Source organism: Camelus bactrianus, chromosome 15, assembly GCF_048773025.1.
Source record: "Camelus bactrianus isolate YW-2024 breed Bactrian camel chromosome 15, ASM4877302v1, whole genome shotgun sequence".
NCBI classification, from domain to species: Eukaryota; Metazoa; Chordata; class Mammalia; order Artiodactyla; family Camelidae; genus Camelus; species Camelus bactrianus.
Window position 1 is genome coordinate 33,287,538 of NC_133553.1, and position 27,014 is coordinate 33,314,551.

Below are 27,014 nucleotides of genomic sequence, written 5' to 3' on the forward strand. Positions count from 1 at the left end.
CCCATAGTGCAGACGTAGTGGTGCCGCCGTTCTGCTGCTGTTCTAAGTTTTGAACCCTTTGCTGCTAGTGAGCAACAGGGCAATTCTAAAGGACTTCAGTCTCGTGGATTACGGGCCTGCATATTGCTCGTGTCCTAACAGATGTGCATGGCGAGTGGAACTTTAAGCCTATTAGGTTAATCATGCCCTAGCCAGTCAGCACTCACAGCGTGTTCTAATATAGAACTTCTCAGCGTTTGCTATCTTGGGAAGCGGATTATTCTTGCACGTGCTTCTGCTTTTAATTCTGTTCAGACACCTGCCATGTGAAACCTAGAGAAATGAGCTCTAATTGCAAAAGGCTCTGAAAGAGACACATTGGTGGAGGAGAAGTGAGGGCTCGCTGAATGCAGGCCCTGGCAGAGAAGTGACCTTCACAGGTTAATAAGGGCAGATCAGCTGAGTGTGCTCTCCAGCCTGCTGTTATCCGGGAGACCCCCAAACACGCAACAGATGGGGGTTGAAGTGACACATTGTTGTTTGTGTGGCATGTAAGAATACCGCAACTCTAGATCTGGAGAATGTCTTTAAATAAGACAGGGAATAAAGAAGGGGAGGTGGCTTTCCTTTACACTAGAAAAGAGAGTTAGGTCACAGGGAGGTGTGGAGGGGAAAGCAGAAAAACTCACCTCCATGTAAAGCTCAAGGCCGGTCAGCATGGACCGCAGGGGCCCAGGGAGGTAATGCTCTCACAGGGAGAGGATTTTTATTGAACCTTTCTCGTAGGAAAATAAGCTAAAACTGGGCAGCAGAGAGCCATTAGGAGTAGAACGTAAGGGGAAAGTGTATTTTCCAAGCACAGCTTCTACTCAGTCTGAGTCTGGTGCTCCTGCCCACGGCTAAGGTAGCAACTGCCCATTTAAAAACTCCTTTGAAACTTCTTTGCTGTCAGTGCAGTCTAGAGCAGGGGTTTGGAGTAGGGAGCCTTGGGTTTAAATACTGACTCCGCCTCCTTTTAGTTGGGGGGACTTCCACGAGTTAGTTAAGTTCCCTGAGGCAGAACTCATCTTTGAAATGGGGATATTGGTACCTACTTCAGGGAGCTGTTGTGAGGATTCAGTCAATTAACACTAGGTAAGTGCTTGGCGCAGTGCCTGGCAAGTGGTAGGTACTGAAAAAAAATCCTTATTCCTTTCCCCCTGGCATCTTAGCCACTTATAACAATAAAAGTCATAAGAAAAATTCGTTAGTTTTGTCCAGGACCAAGCCCTAATCATTTCCTAAATTGTCTGGAAATAACAGCCTACTGGTTGGCTTAGAGCCCTAGATTGGGTTTTTGCTCTTCTGGGTCTGTGCATTCTGTTCACAAAAAACTGCTACCTCAGGGTTTTTCTAAGGTCTCATTGTGTCATTTCTCTGCTCTTAAACATGAAACAATTCCCGCTAACTGCAAGTGGAAGAGGGGCTTTTGTTTAACCATTTCTCATTTTGGGCTATTTAGCTTGTTGGCAATTTTTCATTTTACTAATAGGAAAAATATTGCACTGAGCATCTAAGTGAAGTTGCTGAAAATGGGTTGTGTTCTGGCTTTATAGTTTTCATTTTCTCTTACCGAGTCGCCACCAGCCAAGAAGAATAACCCTGTGGGTTTTAGGGCTTAGGGATCCATCCTCTGCTGGGAGCAAGCTGGAGACTGGTGACCAGGGCTGTGCGGAGCCTGGTGCCTATCGCAGCCCGATGCCCCAGAGTGCATAATTAATCAAGTTCTCGGATCTGTTTATTTGAAATGGGACTCCTGGGAAACACCAAGCTGACTCAGTGCCTGGCGGGGAACTGCGTTAGGCATCAAAAAGTTGTTTCATTTGTCACAGGGCTGAGCAAGGCCAGTAAACAAGCATGCCATGTGGAAAGATCTTCCATCTAACAGGATGCAAAGCTCATCTGAAGAGTTCTTTGTGTAAGTTCTTCTCCTTTTGGGATTTGGGCCCCTGCTTGATCATCTTTGTGAAAATTTTTGATCGAAGTGGATAAAATTATTTCCAAACCAATGATCAAAATAAAAGTATTGCCTGGAGGATCAGCTGTCAGATAGCTCTGCGCCTTCTGGACTGGTTTTCTTGACTATTCCAAATAATTTAGGGAGCTCTTTATTCTTGCCTCTCATTTTTCATTAAGACTCACTTTTATTTTCTTTTCATATTGGTGTTGCTTCAGATTTTTTTAAAAAGAGAAGAATTGCTTTGAGTGGGAATGTAAAATGACCCAACTACTTTGGAAAACTGTTTAACAGTTACACATACCCCCATCTTCTGACCCATCAATTGTACTCTTAAGGATTTACCCAAGAGTATGGAGTGTGTAGGTCCACAAAAGGGACTGGTGCAAGAATATTCATATTAGCTTTATTCATAACAGCCTCAGATTGGAAACAATCCAAATTTTCTGTCAGTAGGGACATAAATAAATTTGGCATGGTTGTCCAGTGAAACACAATTCCCTGCTCTAGATGTGAGATGAACAGGCAACAGGCAAGCAACTTCTGTGGTGAGTTGGCAGGGAAAGCGAGCTAATGGTTGTGTTCCGGGCACTGTGTTAGGCATTTTGCATGTATCATTTCCCTAGCTTGCCTCCCCTGCTTTGTTGTGGAGAACCATTAACCATCATTAAAAAATGAGTCAGGCTACTGTTAAGTAGCTTAGAGCAATCCATCCAGAGTTGCTCATGCGATAGGCAATTCTATCAGAAACCAGGGCGTGACATCAGGTATCTGCTCTAAATGGCTCCTGATTTGATGATCATATTAGAAACCCCTGTTTGTTTTCACCCATTCTTGTTATGTCTTATTGTCTGAATCAGGAGTCACACAGGCATCTCATTGTACCTCTAGAGGTTGACTGCTTAACTTAACTAAAAATTTCATCTCTACTATGTATCTTATTTTTGGCATCAAAGTATCTTAAATGTGCTTTCCAAATTTGGCAAAAATTTATCCAGTTTTGTGTGTGTGTTCTTAGAAGTTCTTGGTTGGGTGTGTGTTCTTAGAAGTTCTTGGTTGGGTTGCTATCTGAAACAGCTCTCCTCCAAGTGGTGACTCAGGGATCCAGGCTCTTCCATTTTGAAATGTTGACAGCTTCAATACATGACTTCCAAGGTAGAAAGGGAAGAGACTACGGGGAAGGCATACTTGATACTCAACTTTTTTGCTCAGAGTTGACACATTCATCATTTCTACTCACATTTGAATGTCCAGGACTTGTCACATGGCCTCACTGGGATGCAAAAGGGCTGGGAAATGTAATTGATCCAGCAACATCTCTATACCCCAATTTTTGTGGCCCAATGGTCTCCTCTGCCACATCCATGTTTCCAGATGAGAAAACTGAGGTTGAAAAGTTTAGATAATTTGCTCAAGTCACATAACTAGCATGTAGCTGGTCTGGGATTGGAACCCTTGTCTGACTCCAAAGCCTGTGTTTTACTTCCTACATTTTGGGGGATAAGATAGCTGTATTTCAAGCTTCTCTTGGGCCTGGCAGTCCAACTCATTTTGGACTCTTCAGTCGCTTGTTCAGCTCTGGCCTCACCAGGAGGGGGGCTGCAGGAATCCATGAGAATGTGCTAAATGCCACTGAATTGTATACTCTACAGTGGTAAAATGGTAAATATTATGTTATGTGCATTTTTCCACAATAAAAGATCAATATGTGCAATGTAAACATTTAGAAAATACAGATAAGCTCAAAGGGAAATAAAAATGAATGTTTACCTATCTATCCATCTATCCTGTTTCAGTAAATAAAGACAGATTCTTGCTATACCTACAATTTGGAACTTAGTTTTTCTCTTACTATGACATAAGTTTATATTCATATCACCAAAATTCTTTATAGCATTTTTAATGGCCACATTATATTCCATTGAATAGAGGAATGATAGTTTCTTTGACAGACTCTTATCATTAAACATTTAGGTTACCTCTATTTAAATAATACTGAAATGTCCTTGTAGGTCAATCTTTGCTCACATTTGTGATCATTTTCTCAGGATAAATTCTAAGATGTGGAATTGCTTAGCCAAAGAATATAAATTCTAAAAAACATTAATTGACTTTATTTTTTTGACCAGTTTTAAATTTATTTAAAAACTGAGCAGAGAGTTCCCATATACTCCCCCCACCCACCACTCAGTCTCCCCTATTATTAGCCTCTCACATTAGTGTGGTACATTTATTGCAATTAATGAACCAATATTGATACATGATTATAAGCTAAAGTCCATACTTTATTCAGATGCCCTTAGTTGTTACCTAGTGTCATTTTTCTGTTTTCAGGGTCCCGTCCAGAACACCATGTGATGTTTTGTCATCATGACTTCTTAGGCTCCTCTTGGCTGTGACAGTTTCTCAGACTTGCATCATTTTTGATGACCTTGACAGTTTTGAGAAGTCCTGGTCATATTGCAGGATGTCCCTCAGCTGAGTTTTGTGTCATGTTTTCCTCATTTGATTGGTGTTATGGGTTTTCGAGAGGAGGATGGCAGAGGTAATGTGCTATTTTTATTGCGTCATATCAAGAGTGCACGCTGTCCTTATGATTTATAGCTGCTGGTGTTGACCTTGTCGATGGTCGTGACGTGATGCTGACCTGGCTGATGCAGTGTGTGTCAGGGTGCTGGAATGTAAAGTTATGCCCCCAACTTTCCCTGCTCTTTGGAGGTACTCTGAGCAGCCACTTAGGGAGGGGGGAGTCATGCTCCCCCTGCATAGAAAGATTTTTAAGGCTTTTAGTACAAATTGTGAAACTATTCTCCAGAAATATTATACCAGTTTACATTCTCAGCAGCAGTGTGAATACATATCCACTTTACTGCAAATTTGCCAGCATTGGATATTATCCTTTAAAAAAAATCTACAGATTTTAAAGAGAAAAATCGCATCTCATTTTAATTTGTAATTATGTGTTTATTGGAGAGTTTGTATATTTTAAACATTGTGTACTTTGTCGGCCATTTGCATACTTTAATTCAGGGATTACTTGTACATTCTTTGTTTATTTTTTAAAAATGAGGTACTTATCTTCGTTTTGTTGATTTTTAGGATATTAACATTTTGACTGGTCATATGTGTTGCCATGTGGTCAGTATTTTTCTTTTTGCCTTTTAATTTTGTTTATGGTACTTTTTTTTGGAGGAGAGACGTTTTCATTTCATTTGATCAACTCTGTCTTTATAATTTCTGTCTGTGTTGTCATGTTTAGAAATGTGAAATTTATACCTTGTAAAATCCCTAGACAAATTTATATTCCAGAAGTTATTATTATTATTTTGGGGAAAGTTACTATTTTTTAAAGTTGAGTTCCCATGAAATGGGAGGGCATGGCTTGACTAGGTTGAGCTGTGTCTCTGAAGCAGCTAACCAGTGGATTCCAACAGTTAAAAATTACCTCCCGATCTAGGTATGGGAAAGAGATTGAGGAGAAGCCACAGGGTTATGTGTGCGTGTGGGACTCTCTGTGCCCCACCTCTGATTTCAAGGCCTCATCTGGAGGGTCCTGAGAGAAGAGGTGTTTATGCCCCTTTCCTGGACCACAGCCTGAGACTGGGGAGAGAGCAAGCTAGCAAGCCTTGGGGAGAAGTGCCTTGTGTCATCTTGATGTGGTAGAAATGGTGGCATAGCGTGTCCAGGTTCAAGAGGAAGGGAGACTTGCCCAGTCCAGTCTCCCACAGGTCAGGGTGGCATAAGAGGACACCTACAATGTCCTGAAGGCTTCCATGTAGAGAAAATTTAGCTGAGAAAGTGAGAGCCAGGGGCTTGGCCCAGGATGAGGTGTGAGAACCAGGTGAGGACGGAGCTGCCTTCTCAGTAGAGAGAATGAATGGGAACCACCTTATGTCCCACAGACCACCCAAGGGAGCATGTGTTATCTGCTGTACCCACAGCCAGACAGCACAGGTTAAGACTAAGAAGTGGGCTCCTAGGATAAGCCCTTGAGAGCTGAGATCAGCTCCAGGGAAGAGAAGCTGGGGGAGGAGAATAAAAGGGAAAAAAAACCTGACTGTGACTGAATTATCAACTTGAATTGACTAAGAAATGACTGAATTTGAATGAGTTTATCAGAGAGTGACTAGACTAAATTTTCTCTGCTTTAAGGGAGAATGGAGGCTCAAGGCAGAAATTATACTCAAATATTGGAGAATAGAGAAAATTACGTTTTTGGACACGAGTCAGTGACTGAAATCTGTACTGGCTCCGATAACCACAGGCAGCCAGGTGTCAGTAAAATCTCAAGAACAGCACAGGATCATTACGGGCCGCTCTTCCAAGTTATCTCCTGATCTGTGGCTGCAGCTCAGAAGGTCAACACAATGTCTTATCATCAGAAATCATGACAAAATCCATTCAAATGTTTGTTCAAAATGTTCTCTTTATATCAAAAAACAGAGCTAATGCTTGTTGGTGAAAGAGGTACATTTTTTTGAGTTCTGAGCAGGTCCAGTCCAGACGACACGCTGCAGTTATAACCGGGGGAAGATAGGAAGTTCCTGGTTGTTCTGGGCATCTTCTGTTTGTCCCCTCCAGACCTACTGCCAAGCCTCTTCCCCCTTCTCAGTGCCCTGTGGGGAGAGGGCCCTAGGGCTCCCGCCCCCAGGAGGCATTGGCAGGAACTTGGAGGGAGGGAGAAGAGTGAGTCGAGGTTTTGATCTTCCCATCTCCCTTTGGGAGAGTCTCTTCAGCTCCCCAGGCATTGTCTTTGCTATGAAGTGACGGGCCAGGCCCCATTAACGATTCCAAGTCCTCTGCCATTGCTACCGGCAGCCTAAGAGGTAGGTTAAGGGTCATAGCTAAAGGTCTCTGGCCCTTTAAGTCTGGTATCCATAGCACCACAGGCAATGCCATTGTTGTGTATTTGCTGCCTGTGGGGAGGCAGGCTGGTGCACTCGAGGAGGATCCACCACAGGGAGGCAAGTCAAAGCCTGCAACCACCACCCAGGCTTTGTCTAATTGGGATCTGCATATGGGCCCAAGGGAACCCATTATGAAAACACCTATCTCCATACCCTCTCAACCAACACTCTAAACAGTTTGTGCTCCTGCTGAGTAAGACTCATGAGAAATTGAAAAAAAAAAAAAACTTTTTCTAGGTGATATTGAGAAGACCCTGGCATGATTTGGGTAAGTTTTCATTCATCATAAAATGAATCTTGTGCCCATCTAGACCTCGTGAAATCTCACTTCTGCTAAGGCACAGGTGAGCACCCTGGACAAAGCATATTGTTATTTTAGACAAATTAACATGGGTTTCAATAATTGGACATATACTGTGAGGCAATTTAGACATGTTTTACAGAAATGCATCCTTTCCTACATAACAGCATCAAAAAGTCAAAAGGTCAGTTCAGTGCTAAAAACCTGAATGGAATATTTAAAAAGCTTCACAATTCACCTTCCCTCCCACCCTTTTACAATTGATAAAGCAGTATTGCTACAGTATTATTAACTAAAGTCCATAGTTTACATTAGAGTTCATTCTTTGTGTTGTACAGTCTATGGATTTTGAAAAATGCATGTCACGTGTTCACCATTACAGTATCATAAAGGATAATTTCACTGTGCTTAAAAATCCCCATCTTCATCTGTTTTTCCTTCCCCACCTCCCTCCCCAGCTCCTGGCAACCAGTGATGCTTTTACTATCTCCAGTTTTGCCTTTTCCAGAATGTCATATAGTTGGAATCATATAGTATGTAGCCTTTTCAGACTGGCTTCTTTCACTTAAAAATATGTATCTTATCATGTATAACTGAAAAATTGTGCTCTACACTGGAATTTGACACAACATTGTAAAATGACTATAACTCAAAATAAAATGTTAAAAAATATATATATATCTTAAATTTCCCCCAAGTCTTTTCATGGCTTGATAGCTCATTAATTTTTATTGTTGAATAATATTGCATTGTATAGATGTACCACCATTTATTTACCCATTCACCTACTGAAGGATGTCTTAATTGTTTCCAGTGTTTGGTAGCAATGACTAAAGCTGCTATAAACATTTATATGCATGTTTTGTGTGGACATGAGTTTTCAAATCACTTGGGTAAGCACATAGGAGTGAGATTGCTGGATCATGTGGTAAGACTATACTTAGCTTTGTAAGAAACTGCCAAACTGTGTTCCAGAGTGGCTGTACCATTTTCCAATCTCACTAGCAATGAATGAGAGTTCCAGTTGTACCAAATTCTTGCCAGAATTGGATTTTAGTCATTCTAATCTGTTTGTAGAGGTGTCTCGTTGCTGTTTTAATTTACCATTCTCTAATAGATCACAATGTTGAGCATCTTTTTATGTGCTTACTTACCACCTGTACATATGCTTTATTTGGTCAGAGCTTTTCAGGTATTTTGCCCATTTTTCTAGTTGAGTTGATTTCTCATTGGTGAGATTTAGGAGTTCTTGTATATTTGGGGTACAAGTCCTTCATCAGATATGTGTTTTGCAAAAATTTTCTCCCAGTCTGTAGATGCCTTTTCATTCATTTAACAGGGTCTTTTGCAGAGCAGAAGATTTTAATTCTAATGGACTCCAATTTGTTAATTTTTTCGTTCATGGATTGTGTATTTGATGTTGTAGTTATTACCAAACTCAAGGTTATCTAGATTTTCTCTTATGTTATTATCTTCTAGAAATATTACAGTTTTGCTTGTTACATTTATGTTTATGATCCATTTGGAGTTAATTTTTGTGAGAGGTGTAAAGTCTGTGTCTAGATTTATTGTTTTGCGCGTGGATGTCCAGCTGTTCTGGCACCATTTGTTGAAAGCACTATCCTTTTTACATTGAATTGCTTTTGTTCCTTTTTCAATGATTGGTTGACCATATTTGTATGGGTATATTTTTGGGCTCTCTATTCTGTTCCATTGATCTGTTTGTCTTTTCTTTTGCCAATACCACATTGTCTTGATTACTGTAACTTAATGGTAAGTCTTTATGTTGAGTTCTGTCATGGTGACTTTGCTCTTCTTCAATATTCTGTTGATTATTCTGGGCCTTTTGCCTTTCCATGTAAACTTTAGAATCAGGTTGTTCATATTCTCAAAATAATTTACTGAGATTTTGATTGGGATTGCATTGAATGTATAGATCAAGTTGGGACGAACTGACATCTTAGTAATATTGAGTCATCCTATCCATGAATGTAGAATATCTATTTATTTAGATCTTCTTTCTTTCATCATTGAAAGAGAGGAAGGAACTCAGAATTTGGAGAAATATTAAATTAAACATTTCTAAATTAATAGACTTTATTTTTGAAGAACAGTTTTAGGTTTATGGAAAATTGAGCAGACAGTACAGGGAATTCCTTTAAGCCTCCTGACACCCTCACACTTTCCCCTATTGTTAACATCTTGCATTAGCGTGATACATTTGTTACTGCTTTCATTTTTAAAGTTTAATACAGAAAGCAGGTATTAAGTGCTTTTAGGCAGGCAAAAGAAATGTTTCCTGTCCTCATGGAATTTACAAAGTCACTGGAAAAGGCTGGACAAAATGCCTCCAAAGTGAACAACTAATACAAAATAATTTACAATTGGGCTTTAAAGTGTGTCCTTCCTTAGCAAAAGGGAGAAATTACAAGAGATTAGGAATAGTAGTTTGGAGTAGTTAGGGAGCCAGCTCTCCATGGAAGAGGAGAGATGCAGGAAGACTCTGGAAGGGCAGTAGGATTTGGAGAGGTGGAAGTAGACTGGAGGCAAAGTGAATGCGAAGAAATGGCACACACAAGGATGCAGAGGGTAATGTGGAGGGCAGTGGGGGGGGGCTTTATCACATCTGGCAGAGGTGGGAAGTGACCTTGAAGAATGTCAGCGTGAGCATTCAGGACCTGATATAGTGCTTAGAGTTGCATTTCTAAGCAGATCCTTTGAGTCTGGTTCTTTTAGGATCATTGGTTTTTGGTTTCACATATACCTCAAGGCAGATATTCTGAGACATTTGCTTCTTTGAATCAGACTTATAGGCTCATGCCAGGGAATGTTTCTAAAGAGAAGCACTGCTCTTCTGGGGAAAAGCTACCAAATGCGGCTGTAGCTTTTTCATTTGCTACAAGAGTAGAATTTCATGTACACATATCAGGAAGAAAGCAACTTGCTTGGGAGGTCAAAAATAGTGACACTGGACCCCAAGGGAAGTTTCCCTGTGTGCCCCAGGCCCCTCACTGCCTGGCTGCATTGAACTTACTCTCTTTGAAGGGCTCTGTCATTTCTGGTGGGCAGGAGAATTCCATAGGGTCCCCGAGGTAAGAGGAAAGCAAAGAAGGAAACGTATGAATCCCTTAGCTTTAATCTCTTCTTACTACTTAGGGAAGAGCAAAGAGGGCATTAAATGCCCTATTTTTCTTTCTTTCTTTCTTTTTTTTTTTCCTCTTGATCCAAGTTAACTTACCTCAAGAGGCCTCTCTAGAGTTACATGTAATTGCTTATTCAGGTCACCAGTAATAACACTGCTGGGATTCAAAAAAGTTTTCATAGTGAAAGTCCATATTCACTTTCAGAACTTTAGTCCCTGCCTTCCCTGCAGACATTGCCTTTCTTCATAATATCTCTCTGCATCCAATCCTTTCTTCCCTCCATTCCTGCCGCCACCGGCTGAGTTCAGGCCACCCATCTGACTACAAGGACAGCCATATACTTGATCTCCTTGGCTTTATAGTCCCTCTCAAAGTGACTTGGCTTCAAAACATTGAATCCATTGTTTTCCTTCATAAAATCTCATTCATCTTTTCTGTGAAGCATCTCTTTCTTTTGATTCCTACCTTATCTCAGGACCCTAGCACCTCACCTCTAACTCTCCCATGCATTCTGCATCAGATCTAGGCTCTTGACCCTGGGTCTAAACGGGTTCACTCTAAAAATTTACAGGACCATCCTATGCATTTTTCCTGCCTTTGGTCCACTGCCATTGGTGTTAACCCCTCTGCCTGGCATTATTTTTCTTTCCTCTTCCTGTAAAGAACAATTTAAGTTCTACCTCCTCTATATAGGGTTGCCATTTTAAACAAATAAAATACCCAGATATCCAGTTAAATTTGATTTTCAGATAACAATTTAAAAACTACAGTACATACTTATACTAAAAAATAACTTGTTGTTTATCTGAAATTCAAATTGAGTTGGGCAACCTGTACTTTATCTGTTGACTCTACCACTATGTAACCTTTTCTTAATGATCTAATTATCTTGTGTCCCATTTTTTAGTTCCAAAAACATCTAATTCAGTCTTTCATTATATGCTATCTTGTATTATTGATTATATGTACAGAATTAACACTTATTGATCAATTATTCAATATTAGGCACTGTGCTTAGTTCTTTTTATACAAAAGCTTATTGAATTCTTAGAAGAAATATGGGATAAAGTAGGTGCTGCTCTGATATCCATTTTATAAATGAGGAAACTGAGTCTTTGAGAGGTTATTTTATTTGTTCAGGGTCCCAAAGCTAATAAAACTTGATCTTTCATCTGTCTTACGGTGATCAACTTGTTTTAAAACTGAAAGTGCCATATCCAGGAACCCTCTTGGTTCCAAGCAAACCTCATATGTCTGACTTCAAAGCCTGGGATTCTATCCTGCTTCCAGCTTTTTGAGAGTTTTAATTTTTCACTCCCTCTAGTTAGGGTATAAGTTCCCTAAGGGCAGGGCAGTATCTAACGGTATTTATGATACTTAGAATTACTTAGTACATGAGTGACTAATGAGGAGCAGGAACTGTCTTCACAGGCCACACCTCTTTTCTTGGGTCTCTTTGGACTGCAGAAGCTGAGGATTGTGTGGACCAGTGTGCATGGGGGTAACCAATCTCAGATGCAGCTGAGACCTGAGCACGGCCAGTAGCCTTTGCAATAGAGGCACACAGTGTCCTTGATGTGTCTGGCCATTGCTTGCAAAGATGCTAGGCTATTGCTACTAGCAACAATGCCTCCAAAGTGGTGAAAATGAAGCTCTTTAGTAGGTATGTGGTGCCTCACTTGACAAGCTGAACCTTGAGTGGTTCTCCGCTTTGAAGTCTGAGTTAGGGCATGGGTGAGGCTGGAGAAACAGAAACCATGGTGCCAAGAGGAGTAGAGCACCATAGGTGGGCAGCAAGCACATCAGCACCTTGGTGGATGGACAGCACCCAAGGAAGCTGAGTGGCTGGTGTGTGTATTTTTTTTTTTTTTTTTTTTTTGGTTTTGTTTTTGCTGAAACTGTGCTTTTGTGCAATGGGCACATATCCAAAAGATTAATATATTATTACATTATTATATGTTATATAATAACCAAGTGGTTAAAATGATGACATACAGGTGTTACTGTTATGCTGCAGAGCGGTTGATGGGGTGTGATAGGAAAGGCAGAAACAGTAGGTTTCTATCCCCTAAGTGGATCTGCATAACTTGTTTCAACTTCACTTTGAATGCAGGTCATTATTGAGCACACGTTAAATATAAAAACTAAGTTGTCTGTGGAGACAGACATTTGTAAAAACTCATTTGCTATTTTTAAAAAACCTATTGAAATTGGATTGATAAAAGCTAAGACTTTCAAGGTAACTTTATTTTCAGGTGCTCAATTTCACTTCAAAATGCTTGAATTTTTAAATATGCTTTTGTTTCAACTTTTTATTAAGAGAGCATAGCAGATGTGGGCATAAAGTTTGGGCAGGGGTTTCCATTTTGAAGAGTGGTGACAGATTCCTTAGTCTTTCCCTTGTTAGAAATTCAGCTGGCTTTTCCTCATCCCAATGGGATAATGTCTCAGCTTCTTAGTGTGATGTTTGAAACTATTCCTGGTCTAGCCCCAACCTACCTTTCCAACTCATCCCCCACCAGTTTGTACCATGGGCTCTGCTCCAGCTAGACTGTTTACTATCCTTCAAACAGACATTTAGCTTTTCTACCTCCAAGCCTTTCTCTTGCAGAGTTGTGGTTTACACTCTTGCTCTAGACTGCCTTGATTCAAGTCCTAGTTCTGCTACCAATTGTGTGATCTTAGTATCTAACTATTCTATGCCTTGATTTTTCTGACTGGAAAAAGAAACTAAAATGACATGTCTCCTTCAGGGGTATATTAATTCATGAAAGTACTTAAAACAATGCACAGCACATACAAAGTACTCAGTAAACACTAGCTCCTCATTTATATCACTGGATCTCAGTATCCTCCCAACTTAGCTCAAAATCTCTCTTCCTTGAAACTTTTCCGGACCACTTCATCTGGCAATGTGCTCTTCTCTTGGGAAATCCCTGGTACTGACACTGTCCCTTTGGCAGGTGGTTGGTGTTCTTTGTCATGCTGTTGTCTTATGACCATACACTATAATTTTCATCCAGGTGTTTGTTCAGCCCTCACTTTGTGTCAGGCCTTGCACTCATGGCGATGCAGGGAAGCAAGTATTCTTTATCTCATTTTACAAAGGAGCAAACTAACTCAGAGACATTAAGTGATTTTGTTGGGGTTACCGAGATAGGAATCTATGATTCTGGGCTTCCAACTCAGGTTGCCCACTCTCCCCCGTTTGCTAGAAAACAAGGAGTGAAACTTACACTGTGGTAGCCTCCCTACAGCCCTTCAGGTAGGAGGTGCTCCATGTATTTTTCTGATTTAATGGACCAATATGCCATCTGATTGCCTTTCTAATGTCATTCATTAGTGCCTTATGGTTGTGATTATCTTGATGATGATAAAGATATTGCATGACGTATTTTGACGGGCCTTGAAAAGATAGACTATCACTTAGTTTTGAACCCCATGTGAATCTAAAAAAACAATTTACATTTATTTTTACTTTAACTGTTTCCTGCTGTTGCCAATATGGTTAGATGTGGAATGTCAGAACTGATCTCATTATCAATGCAGTTTTTGTCACAAAGGAGACTTTCTCAAGACTTAGTACCAGCTAATTGGTCTGTCAATAGCTTTCTTTGTTAGGTGAGTCATTTGGTCCATTGTTGACAAGGTGGAAGCTGCTCTCTACCCACTCTGGGGAAGCTCCACGGGGTCCGACATTCTCTCAGTTCTCACCTAATCAAGATGTTATTAAAGCAGCTGATGATTTACAGTGAACAGGGATGAAATTGTAATGGTTTTGTAAACAGCTGCTGGAAAGACAACTTGATGGCGCTTTCATGATGTATGACCGCCTCCCATTTTAGAGTGTGTGCTTGCGTGTGATATAAAGGCAACTTCTCTGATTTCTAAATTCCTTGGACATCATAGTCTATCTTTACTGAGACTGAAATCTTAAAGAACCAGGCCCATTCAATGAACAAATATTTATTACATTTTTCCTATGTGCCAGACAACTTTTCTAGGTACCAAGGATATCACAGTGACAGAAACAGCCTGAAACCTTTCTGGAGCATCTGCTTTTCAAACTTTTTGTCATAGAAAAAAAATCAAATTCACACAGAAGAAGGAAAATAGTAGCCCCATTATTATTCAACTTTAATAATGATCAATATTTTGTCATTCTCTGTTCATCAATCCCTCCCAACATACACTTTTTTTAATGAAGCATTTTAAAGTGAATCTTAGATATTAAACATTTTATCATAAATACTTTAGTATGAATCTCTAACAGATAAGGCTGTTTAATAAAAACAAAATAACATCACACCTGACAAAATCAACAAAACTTCTTAATATCATTTAATATCCAATTTGGATTAAATTTCCTCCCATTGTCTCAAGAGTTTTTTTATTTTTTATGTTTCTTTGTTTGAATCCGGATGCAAACAAGATCTGCATATTATAGATTGTGGAGATAGCACTTATGTATCTTTTGATCTAGACCCATTCCCCTTAGCTATTTTTTTGGAATTGGGTTATTTGCCCTGCAGAAGTCCCCACATTTTGGATTTGGCCCATTGTGTCCTCCTGGCGTTGTTTATGATACTCTTTGATGCCTCACATTTTCTACAAAATGATAGTTGTATCTAGAGGCTTGATGAGAGTCAGCTTCAGTTGGGAGCAGTGGGGGAGCAGCACACGTTGGAACTCACATCCTAGTGGAAGCTGGCCTGCTGCTGCTTTTGTGTACCAGAGATGTTTCTGGAGGTGTCTTGGTGGCCAAAAATTTGGGTGGCCAGTATGAAAAACTTAGCTCTTCTACAACAGCGGCAGTTTTGATCTTAATACCATGAAACATTCCCTTTGTTTCTTCTTCCTTTATGTTGGCCACTAACGAAGACTCCTAAAAGTGTTTGTGTCATGTGGTATGTGGGAGTGGTGCTGCCTAGAGTGCCCCACACAGGGACAAGGGGGTTTTGAAAAAGTCATTAGTGTCCTCTCGGGAAGCAATCTAACAAAAGAGAATAAATTTATAGAATGGCATGAATCGAAGTGAGATCAGTTGAATTAGAATATTTGAGAGGGTTTTTAGGGTTTGCATATTTTGTGAAAGACATCTAGGTGATTTGAATGTGCAACCAGGGTGAGAAGCACAGATTCAGATAATGAGGCTTGTGGTCTGTTGCCGCAGGCAGTCCCACTTAAAGTCCTGAGAAAGATAAGGAGATAGATCAGGGGAAGGCAAGCCCAAGTAGCAGGAAGTTCCTGGGGTCTCTGGGTGGCTATTGATTTGTAAGGATTTCAGTGGTACTGAAGAATTTCTTCATCAATAAATTATGTCATAAACTTTTTAAAAAGAAGAATGAGGAAGGGGAATTTGGTTTAGGGAATCCAGAAATATGAAAGAAAGAAAGGATGACTCTATGAGCAAATAGCAAGAGTAGAGTTGCCACTTACTGACATGGGAAGGTTATGGGGAAGGGTTCTATTTTGGACACGTTATATTTGAGATGCCTAGTATATGCTCTAGATTAGATGTTGAGTAGGCAGGTGGATATATGTCTGAAGTTCAGGGCTGAAGGTAGAAATTTTTGAATCATGAAAATAGAGATGATATTTAAAGCCATGAACTGGTTGAGATCACCTAGCCAATGAGAAATTGGCTTCCTGGAAGCCACGTGAGGAAGACACCTACAGGACCATTGCAAGGGTTTCTCTGAGACAGAGCTGTGAAGGTGGTGGCTGAGTTATAAAGCAGGCTGATAATGTTTTCACTGAATGCTACCAGATTGCTCAACAGAGTATATTTAGCAGTTTAAATTCCCATTAGCTGTGCATGAGGATTCCCACTTTCCCATATCTTTGCCAGTATTGGAGATGATCTTTCTGACTTTTGCCAGGCTGATGGGTAAAGCAATGGTGTGTTGGAGTTGGTCCATGAAGTTGACTGAGCACATTTCTTCCCAACTCCTTGTCCAGTGACCTCACACTGGTACCTGGAAATCAGCAGGGGTGAGAGTATCTGTACCATGGAAATCAGCAAACACTACAAATTAGGACTCACCCCCAACCCCCAGCTGTTTTTGAAATTTATATGTAGTGGCTGTCGGCAGTATCACACTGTCCGTCCATCCATTGTCTCATTACTAGTGAGTTTGAGCATCTCGTCTCTGTGTGCTTGCTGTTTTGGCTTTCCCTTCTGTGAAACGCCTATTCCTGTCCCTTTCTCATTTTTATCTTCAATTTTCTAACTTCTTTTTGTTGATTTGTAGAAGTTACTTATCTATTTTAGATATGAATCACTAGCAGCTTTTGAATATCTATCTCCCTTCAATTTGTCCGCCATCTGTTAGCTTTCTCCATGGTACTCTTCATTGAAGAGAAATCTTCATTGCGATGCAGTCAAATCTCCTAGTCTTTTGTTTTCAGGTTGTGCTTTGGCAGTCTAGTTTTATGAAGTAAATCCCTACCCTACATTCATAAAATTTTCTCTTACGTTTTCCTTTCAAATATAGGTCTTTAATCAATTTGGAGTTCACCCTGAATATGGTAGAGATGGGGCATCCAAGTCTATTTTTTCCCTCAAAAAACTAAGCTGGTTTCCCCAAAACCAGCCTCTAAATAATTTATATTTTTCTCATTGATTTGCAGCCCCACGTGAACATACATCGAGGTCCCATGGATCGACTTCTGAGTGTCCTATTCTGTGTGGTCGCTCTATTTGTTCCTGTACCAGTAGCATGCTATTTTTATCACTAGGTAGTGATGGCACAGTATTTGGCAGTGCAGGTTTCCTCTCTCTGCTCTTGCTTTCCAAAATTAACATACCTATTTAAATGTTTATTTTTCCCTATGTATTTTGTAACTTTATTGAAGTTCCTTACATTTTGAGTTCCTGCTGGAATTTGGGTTGGTATAACATTGAATTTAGCAATTAAATGGACATTTTTCCAGTGTAAGGTCATTCTATCCATAGTATATCTTCACTTATTCAATCTCCTTTTATGTCCATAAATAGAGATTTGAAATTTTCTCCATAAAGTTCTTGCAAGTTATTAGGTTAATTCTTGAATTTTATGCTTTAGAATTTCATTGATATTGTGAATGGTCCCTTACTGTCTATTGTATTTCCTGGTAGCTTACTGCTGATGTAGAGGGAACGATTGATTTTTAGAAACTGATCTTGTATTTGGAAACTTTATACTCACATATAACTCCTAATAGTTGATTCTGTTGGGTTTTTTATATTGATAATCATATTATCCACAAACATGACAGAAAGATTTCAGGGTTTCTACCTAGTGCTCTGATATTCTGCATTTAACTACCTCTGCTAATTGGGCTCCAGTCTGGCACCCCAATTCTAACAGCTGGATGTCTCTTGTGGTCCTAATGCCCTGTACACTCATATTCTGGAAATGAGCCTTTGTCTTCCTCCCCTGTGAATCCTGTCTTGCCCAATTCTTCTGTCCAAGAAGAACAGTAACACTGTCTTCTTTTGGTTATTTCCTCTAACCCTTTTCTCAAGGATTAGGGCCTGTAAGCCACTGACAACCCTTCCTGATGCTGACTTTAGAACTGTCTATCCAAATTTCTCAGTGATCCCTGCTACTCAATGCAACAATTTTGTATCCTGAATGCCCCAAAGGACACCCTGTGTAGATAATGCAAAATAGTGGATCAACATAGGCCTTCAAAACAGACAGGCTTGTGTTTGAATTTTATTTCTGTCCCAGGGGACATTGAGCAAGGTCCCCGGCCTCCTGGAGTCTGTTTCTTCACTGGTATAGTGAAGACAAGACCACACAGGTAGGAATCACAGAGTGGTGAGCTAGTAATGCCCCCTTCTCCACATTGATGCTGACCGCTGATACTGATCCCCTCCCAGGACTGGTTTACTGCTGCATTTCCCAGGCACCGTGTTATGCCTTCAGATATACCTGAATCTCAGCAGCTGCAGCTGGACCATTTCCCCACGTGCGTGCCCACCCCAGTGAATCATTCAAGTTCCAAGTTCTGGCCCCATTTCATCTCCCAGTCCAACTCTTGTATGCACATGGGGTGTTCCAAGAAGCATGAAAAGAGTGCTTGCATTCTTGATAATGGACTAGGCAGTAGCTTCAGTTTTTTGAATAAAGGCAACCAGGTGAGTGGGAGAATCTCTCATGGCTTAGTTATCCTGGAAATTCACCAATGTACTGTATGGTGTTTAGGTACAGCAGATAAAGCCAGTGGCCTGGATGGTTTTAACAGAGACTTTATTACAGTGAAGAACAACTCAGCTAGCCACACCCTGTCATCTACCAATAGTGGCATCTCAGAGGGATAATTTAAACCAGCAATAAAAGTGAACTGTATATGTGGGAAGTTTGCCAATAGCAACTTCTGTTACGTATAGATCTTTATGAGTTTCTGTTGCTCACTAACAATAGGGCTTATTTACAGTTGCTTAAAGCCAACAAAGGGCAGATTACCTTCCTTCTTTTAACCAGGTAAAGCAGTGGGTGGGGAGGGGGTCAGACAAGAACAGGGTGTGATGAGAGCAGGGAGAGGGAGGTGGGACTTGCACAGGGAGGAGGAAACATCTGTGTCACGTTATCATCCCCAAGAATGCATGAAGGGACAGAGAAACTGGCAGCTGACGGGACTGTGGGATGGTCATGGTGTTTAAATATTGCATAAGTGCTATGAGTTTCAGTTGACAGGATGCTCCACCCGATTCAACAATGTGACACGACTGTTGCAAATGAGTATTTTGATATTTTGAGCTACGCTAACAGACTCATAGGACTGAGAAAGAGGTGGCTGTCTCTCTCCTTTCTGCACTCAACAGGACACCTCATTCATTCCTGAGCATCGCATTTAAGAGAGCTCTAGACAAGCTGAGATGCATCGTAGAGAGTCCCTTAAAATTCTGGTGAGTAGGATCTTAATCATGTCGTATAAGGAGAAGCCTAAAGGATTGAGAATGCTTGTCCTGGATACCTTGGAGTTGGACATGATCTGGAAGACCCCAGAGTAGAAACAACCCAGTAAGGAGGAGATGTAGGGGGTGGTGTTTTAGCTCTCAAGGTAGGAAGAAATTTTCAACAAGGCTGGTCAAAGACAAAATGGCTGCTTTCAAAGGAAGTAGTTCCTGGTTACTGGAGGTGCTTAACTATGGCCACTTGGTGGGAGGATATTCTAAGGGGGACTCAAACAACCAGAGGGGGTCCTTTTCTAGAGCCTGGAATCAATGATTCTAATAGGAAAAGATGCTCTGGAGTGCCCTGAGCACTAACCTCTGCTTTTGAGGAGTCTAAAGACATTCATTCATTCATTCATTCATTCATTCGACATTCGTTATTGCTAGGCACTGTGCTTGGTGAACATGGAAGTACAGTGGAGTAGTTGGCATATCAGAGCCAGAACAGAAAGGCCCCAGAGACAGCCGTTAGAAGGTAACACTACTGGCTCAGTGTTACAAACTTCTGTCGTGGGGAAACAATTGACTGATTAAGTCCCTTCAATAAGGGGACTCATTAAGTATCAAGAAACACCTTTCCTTCCACTGGATGGAGAACCAGGGTGTCACCACTTTCTGGTTCTAGGGGGACTGAGAAGGGAGCAAAGCAGCAGGGAAAGTTAACTTCTGGGACGACTGCTCACCCATCCCCTCCTGCCTCTACACTGACACCCTTGGGTGTAATTATTCAAATTGGGTACAGCCTTGACTAGGCTTTTTACAGCAAGACCGGCAGACAGGTAATTGACTAAAGGGCCTATTGTGGATCATTCAAGGGGCTAGACACCTGGGAGCCCAAAAAGCGTTAGACGCGGTGCCTGTCCCTAAAGGGTCGTAGGAAGGCTTCTAACACAGGGACAGGAGACAGGGAGGCAGGTCAGATTAGGCTAGCTACAGGCTTTAATGAGAAGTGTCTGTACAGCGCGACGTGCGCTGCCTCCCCAAGCATGGCCCAGGGCCAGGCAGGGTTCAGCCGCGAGCCTGTCTAAGACTGCGGTGGAAATATCACGGCGGCGCCTCCTCCCCGACACGGTTAACCCCAGAAGCCCACCTGACCTTCCTAACCCCAGGCTCAACCTTGGCTCAGCGGAAGTGCTGCGGGGTCGCAGGCAGGAGGCAGGCAGCGCAGGCGCGCGCTCGCTCTCGTTCCCCACTCCCCCGCGCGTGCGCGGGGCCGGGGCCAGGGCCTGCGCGCAGCCCGGGCGCCTGCAGTGCGCGCGCGCCGACCCCGCGTGGGGCCCGGCTCCGGCGCGCGCGGCGCGGAGGAGGCAGGCGGGAGGGGCCGGACAAGGTCGGGGAGCGGCGCGGCGGGAGGGCCCGCGGCCGGCTACCGGAGACAGGCGCCGGGCGGAGAAGCGCGCTTCTTGGTCTTCTCTCCGCGCCCCCACGTTCCCCGCCGGCTGCCCTGAGAGGACCGGAGGAGGCAGGTGGGGCGGGAGCGCGCGCGGGCGCCCGGTGGGAGGGGGTGCGGGTGCCTAAGGGGCGGTTGGCGGTTCGGGGAGGGCGGCGCGGAGGCGCCGGGGGCGCCGGGAGCCCCGCGGTCGCTTGCCGTGGGTGCTGGTGTCGCCGGCTTCTGGAGGCCTCCCTGGGGCGGGGGCGGGGTTGGCGCGGCCTTCTGGCCGGGACGTGGGTTTCTGGTTTCCGTACCTGACCGAAGGTTTAACTTCAGCATGAGATGCCGCCAGGTGTGTGGGACGGGACGGACCCCGCGGCGGCGCTGAGTTCTGACCCCCGCTCCGCCGCCCCAGCCTTGACCGCCCCGGCGCTCTGGGGGAGCCCCTTGAGCGCAGTGCTGTGCTGCGTGCTGTTACCCGCCCTTCGTCGTTTTCCTGAGCAGGGCCTCTACATCTCTCATGCCTCCCCTTGCTTACTAAAATGTTTGAGAAACCTTTGCCGTTGGGAATTCAAACCTAGGCCAAATGACTCTGCTTCTGGTCTTTTGCTACCCCAAGATTCCTTAATTCTTAATCATGGGGAGGAAAGTTGTGGGGAGCACTTGTGCTGAGGCTGCTAAACATAGATTCGGGTTAGACCTCATCCTTGTGGGTTAGATTGATGGGTTTGTAATGTCAGTTTTCTTTTGAATTAGATGTCAGGCTCTTCATTAATCCAGAGAGTTTATAGACACATCAGGTTTAAACTCTGAGACAATGTTTTGATATGTATCAGAGGAGGATATTCTCATGGGATAATAACTTGCTGTATGTACCCAGCCAGCTAGAGTGGTTCACATTGTAGCAACATCGTAGTATAAATTGGTGCCTTTTAAATATTTCAGTAAACACTCTCCTTCTTAGAAACATCCCCCAAATACTTTAATTGTACTTCATTTTCACATTGACTCTTGTCATTTATGAATCTTATGTACAATCTAAAGCCAGTCATCTAAATGGCAGAAGATCACGTGCAGGACATGTAGCAATTGTGGAGGGAAAGCAGGGAATTGAAAATGGTAGAAGTCTAGCTTTCTACATTTTTATGATGCAAAAGCATCCTGGTTGCATTTTACTTTGCTAACATAAATGTGCATTTTTAAATGCACCTGTGTTGTAACAATGACTCTTGGATTGGAATGAATATGTTTATTTTTATTTTATAGAAGATTTGGCACATGGTATCTTATTTATAGGATTTATTTCAAGTGTTTCAGATATATCAGATACAATCCCACCAGCAAGACTTTTAGGAAAATATTTAATATGGTATATTTTATGGCTTATAACAACGCCAGTTTTGAAATATATACTACTAATCGTTACAGAATCAACCTAACTCTTTATCCCTGTGTAAACCTGCAAACGCCTGGTTACTTTCATGCTTGCCATTTGTTCTCTTGTTAATGTGTATATTTAAGTATGCTGCTGTGGGCTTGCTTAGTTTGTTAGCCTTTGTTTCTTGCTGTTTCGGGCATTTGTGTGTTGTTATGTCACCTGGAGTTTGAGCAGCACTGTTTTCCTTCAGTGATGTTCAAAGAACTTTCTGTGAAGAGGGAAGTGTTCTTTCTGCAGTGTTCATTATGGTAGCCATTAGCCACACCTGGCTTTTGAGCAGTGGTAAGGGGCTAGAGCAATGGAGGAACTGAACTTTTAAGTAGCCACATGTGGGTAGTAGCTACCTGGTTGGGTGCTGCAGCTGTAAGTTATTATCTCAGGAAGCCTCCCCTGGCCCCCTTGAATCCAGCACTTACAACTATACAGTAATTGCAGCTTTCCTGTAGGAGTCCTACTCTTGGCTAACCTACTTGAGGGCAAGGGCATATCTATTTTCTTTACATTTGCTATGCCAGCCTAGGACTTAGTAAGAAACACTTGATAAATATTTGTTGAATGACTAAGTGAACTTCTTGAGGGCAGACATCTTTTATACTCTCTCTAGGTCCTAAAGCTAATATCAAATACTGTAAATACTTGCTTTGTGATTGAACAGATTTCATGTTGGTAACACATAAATGGGTTATTGGAGGTATGTTTAAAATGCTTATTTTTGTTGGATTACATTTTTTGGTATCTCATGGAAATAAACACTCAGGATAGAATATTACGTGAAATTAAATGAAAGTGTTAGGTAGTTTAGATAGACATGAGCACTGGGCAGGGGGAGAGGAAGGGGAAAGGAACAATCCAGAACTCAAGGAACCTGTACTGTCAGTTAACCAGAGCACAAGGAACCTGAGCTGTCAATCAACCAGAGCTCAGGGAACCTGAGTTGTCAGTCAATCAATCAATCAGTCAGTTATGAAACCAGGATATAAAAATAGGAAAAACAAGGGAATGGTGCCATTTTTCCTCTTTTGAATTGGCCCGCTCCGAATTCTCGGGAGTGTACTATCTTTCACTATTTTTTTACTTCACTAATAAAAATCTTGCTTATATCACCCTTTTTGTCTCTCATCAAAAATTCTTTTTTTTCGGGTAACTAAGAACCGAGATAATTCTTATTTCCCTTTTCTGGTGACAAAAGGGCCTCATGATTCCAACTGGTGTGGATACAACTTGGATATCCTATTGGTCGAGTAGCTCAAGGATGCTGCCCTTGAACCATATTCCAGATAAATCTGAGGGAGTCTCTTGGCTCAGTGAGGTTCCTTAGTGAGCCCCTAATAGCTCTGAACCACTCTGAAGAAATTAATGGGCATTTCCACTTACCACCATCCTGTGTTAGGGCACTGACCAGGAATCTCTGAAAAATCACCAACTATTAGAGTCATGTTACAAGTTGCATTTACACAGAGCTGATTTGGGGTGATGGGATTTCTATGTAAATCAAAGTTTGGGGAATTTGATTCTTGTTATTGCATCTGTTATGTACACAGTTAATTAGGGCTTACTTTTAATTTTAGGCTTACTTTATATAATCCATTATCAACAGTTAACCATAGTAAGATTTGAAATGAAGGTGTGTACTCAATCCAGCTCTAGGTTTGACCAAAATTCCCAGATCTTTACATCCAGAAATTGCTTTTAGGAAAAGGTTCTGAAACTATAGAAAATTTGTAGACATGTATAGTTTTCTTAAATGGGGCAGAAGGTAAAATGTTGGAGTTTTCCTGAAAGAAAGGATATGGGACTAGGGAAAAATACAGTAAAGACACAAAATTTGAAGAATGTTCACTTCACTACTCAGGTAATATAGTAGCTTCTCTGGGCTTGAAAAATCTAACATGTAAAATGAAGTTGATTACATGTTGTTGAATGAACCATTCTACCTTGAATCTAGGATTTGAATATTTATTTTATATGTATATATATATACACATATATACATATATATATGACACTAATCTAGCTCCTGTAGCAAGTGATAGTAGTGTAAGATACAGTCATTATCTTTAAAGGTATCAATGGTCTACAAGGAAATGAAACGTTAGCTCTGAGAATCACCTAAAAAATTTTTTTTGAATGGGAAACTCCACTCTTTGAAAGGAAGGTTTTGAAAGGTGGCTTCCTCTTAATCAACTCAGAAAGATAACCACTTAATCATTTTGCTGAAGAATTAAGAATATAAAAGAACATGATTGAGTCCCCAAATGTTAGATTTTAGTCAGATTAACCTTCCTAAAACGCGGCTTAAATCAGGACAGACTTCTTTTAAAAAATCAGTGGTTTCCCAGTGCTCACGGAATTAAGTGGTTTGGTGTTTGATCAGGTATATAACGTTACTGAGAGTAGTCTGAAAAAAAAAAAAAAACAAACCAACAACAAAAGACACGACAGCCTTACCTCTTACTAGATATGCCCAAGCTCCAGCCTACTATCCCTTTAATGTATCTGTTCCTTGACTTTAAAGGAAGCTTCATACCCTGCATAGAATATTTTGCCCAGATTTACTACCAAGTCAAAGTAGAGGCCAACAAGTAGAAATCCTGACTTACTTTAAATTCTGAGAAGCTATAATATTGAAAGAGGGCTGTCTTTGTGGTATGCACTACTTTTTGGTTTATTTATTTAGTTTTGGAGGAGGTACTGGGGATTGAACCCAGAACCTTGTGCATGCTAAGCATACGTGCTAACACTTGAGCTATACTTCCCCCTATTTTTAGAATTGGTAGTATTTGAGGAAGTTCACCATGTTCTATGACAACAATATTTCTTATTTATGTGACACGGTTAACATCAAAATGATTGAAAGTATTGGATGGCAAGTAATTTTAGCCTCGAAGAAACCTTGAATACCTTTGACATAATAACACTGGATTAGGTTGTTTAATATGTAATATCCATGTCCAGATACACATGTGCCTTATGAGAAAAAAGAAATCATCTTACTCTTCACCAGTTCCTGCTAGTATTCAGAAAACATGAATCTAGGTGGAAACAAACCAGTTAGCTCAGAGAGGTAACTTTCCTTGGAGCAGGGTGGTGATGGTAGGTAAACATGGTAGGTAAAGATGATTAAGTTAGATCCAGAGTCAGTTAACCAAGTATAATAGTGCATGTGTCTCGTAACGTCTAGCACGGCATTATCCACTAGAGTAAGCTGTCATATAACTATCTTTACTTACTGTCTTTCTACTGAAATAATCTAAAACCATTTTTATTTAGTTTATAATAAAGTTTTCTGCTTATATTTCAAACAGATATAGTGATTCATAATATTTCAAACATTTGGCACAGAAGAAACCAGAAGGTTTTTAGCTTCATAGTTCAGTTTGACTAAAACATTTTCTCTGCTGTGTCATTTCTGATATGTGGGCTAGGGCGCAGGACAAGTCTAATTTAGAGCAAACTTAGTCTGAGTGCCCATTTTCTCTGGGAAAAAGAGGTAATATAAGTGATGTGGTTTAAAAGGCATTGCCTTCTGTCCTCTGCTAGAATTGACTAAACAGATCCTCTGCATTGTTAAGAAGTGGAACAATGCCAGTGAGCTCCTAGATTAAGGTTGGTATGACTGATGTGCTCACTTTCAGCAAAGTTTTCTGGGAAAATAATGAACATTCTAAACTAGATTATTTCCGTGTGATGAGCACATGGCATGAGCTGTTGGATCATGGATGATAGAACCCGTGTCAGATCCTGTGAGGAGTTAGAGATCCATCTGCTTGTTTGTTGCTGTGAGTCAAGAGAATATCACCCATTTAGATTAGTTCAGCATTTAAAAAATGTTTATTATTATTATTATTGGGAAATATATAGTAGTTGTTTTTATTACTCCTGAACTTTGTCTAAAAAGTTACATGTGCTGCTGACTCTAAGACACAGCGTGAAGCAATGTGTATTCTTTAACGATAGTTTGCTAAAAAGAAGTTTTTCCCCCCTTTCTCTCTAAAAGAGATTCTTGAAGTTAAAAATGTCAGTAGGTTAGATATTATAAGAATATAGGCTTTTTGTGATTGAAGGCAGTCATCATTCTAAGTTGCATACAAATATAATAGATATGCTTTTCTCCCCCTCTCATTAAAGGTGGCTTTCTAGAAGATGACCATAGAGGACCTTCCAGATTTTCCATTAGAAGGAAGTTCTTTGATTGGAAGATACCCATTTTTATTTCAAGGTTCTGATACACCAGTTATCTTTTCCATTTCTGCAGCACCAATGCCTTCAGACTGTGGTATGTTAAGTAGCTGTGTTTATTTTCTATGAACTGTTAACTTCTGTCTTATACCCTTTTTGTACTCCTAATTTTCTCCTAAAACCATTTGTTATGGTTTTCATAAAATTGCTAAAGTTTTCCTTTTTCAAAAATACAATTGCTTTTTCTCTCTTTTCAGCTAATCGTTTTATTTCTACTGCCAGCATTTTTATTATGTAAAAGCATTCATTTTAAGCACCATGGTGGATTCAGAGGATCTTATTTTTAGAGTTCAGTGGTACTTAGACATCTATCATTCTTTTGATGTACTGATGTATTTATTTTGGTTAAATGTACTAACTTGCTTAAAAAGCCCTGTACTAGGAAAAAAAAAAAAAGACCTAAAAACACTGTGTGCTAGCCGTCTCTAAGGGCCCTGTTGTTTCTGAAATACTAGAATTCTAATTAACAAACCAAATAATCAGTGCTGAAATGATCCAAACTTGGGTGGCAGTGTAATGACAAGTGATGTTTTAATACACAAGCAAGCCTAATTTGGATCCTGTCTCAGTTGTCTCCCATTGTAATTATCAATGTACACACAAGTAAAGTAGAGTAAAACAAAACAAAAAAACCCTGTACTTAGACAGAATAAGGCCTTTCCCTGGAAAGTGGAGTGAGATTGATTCATATT

General features: G+C 41.0%; 1 protein-coding gene across 4 annotated transcripts in view; it reads left to right on the forward strand.

Moving 5' to 3' along the window:
- Positions 1 to 27,014, forward strand: part of CLIP4 (CAP-Gly domain containing linker protein family member 4) — a 100,308-nt gene that overhangs the window by 17,528 nt on the left and 55,766 nt on the right. Inside the window, exons 1-2 of one of the 4 annotated variants that reach the window (XM_010948444.3) lie at positions 19,015 to 19,225; positions 26,212 to 26,359. In XM_010948444.3, the coding sequence (XP_010946746.1) occupies positions 26,227 to 26,359 (133 nt within the window). In that variant the 5' untranslated portion in view covers positions 19,015 to 19,225; positions 26,212 to 26,226. Of the gene's footprint in view, positions 1 to 19,014; positions 19,226 to 20,512; positions 20,740 to 26,211; positions 26,360 to 27,014 lie in introns of those variants that run through there. The other 3 variants (XM_074341846.1, XM_074341845.1, XM_010948446.3) reach the window with 3 other exon arrangements.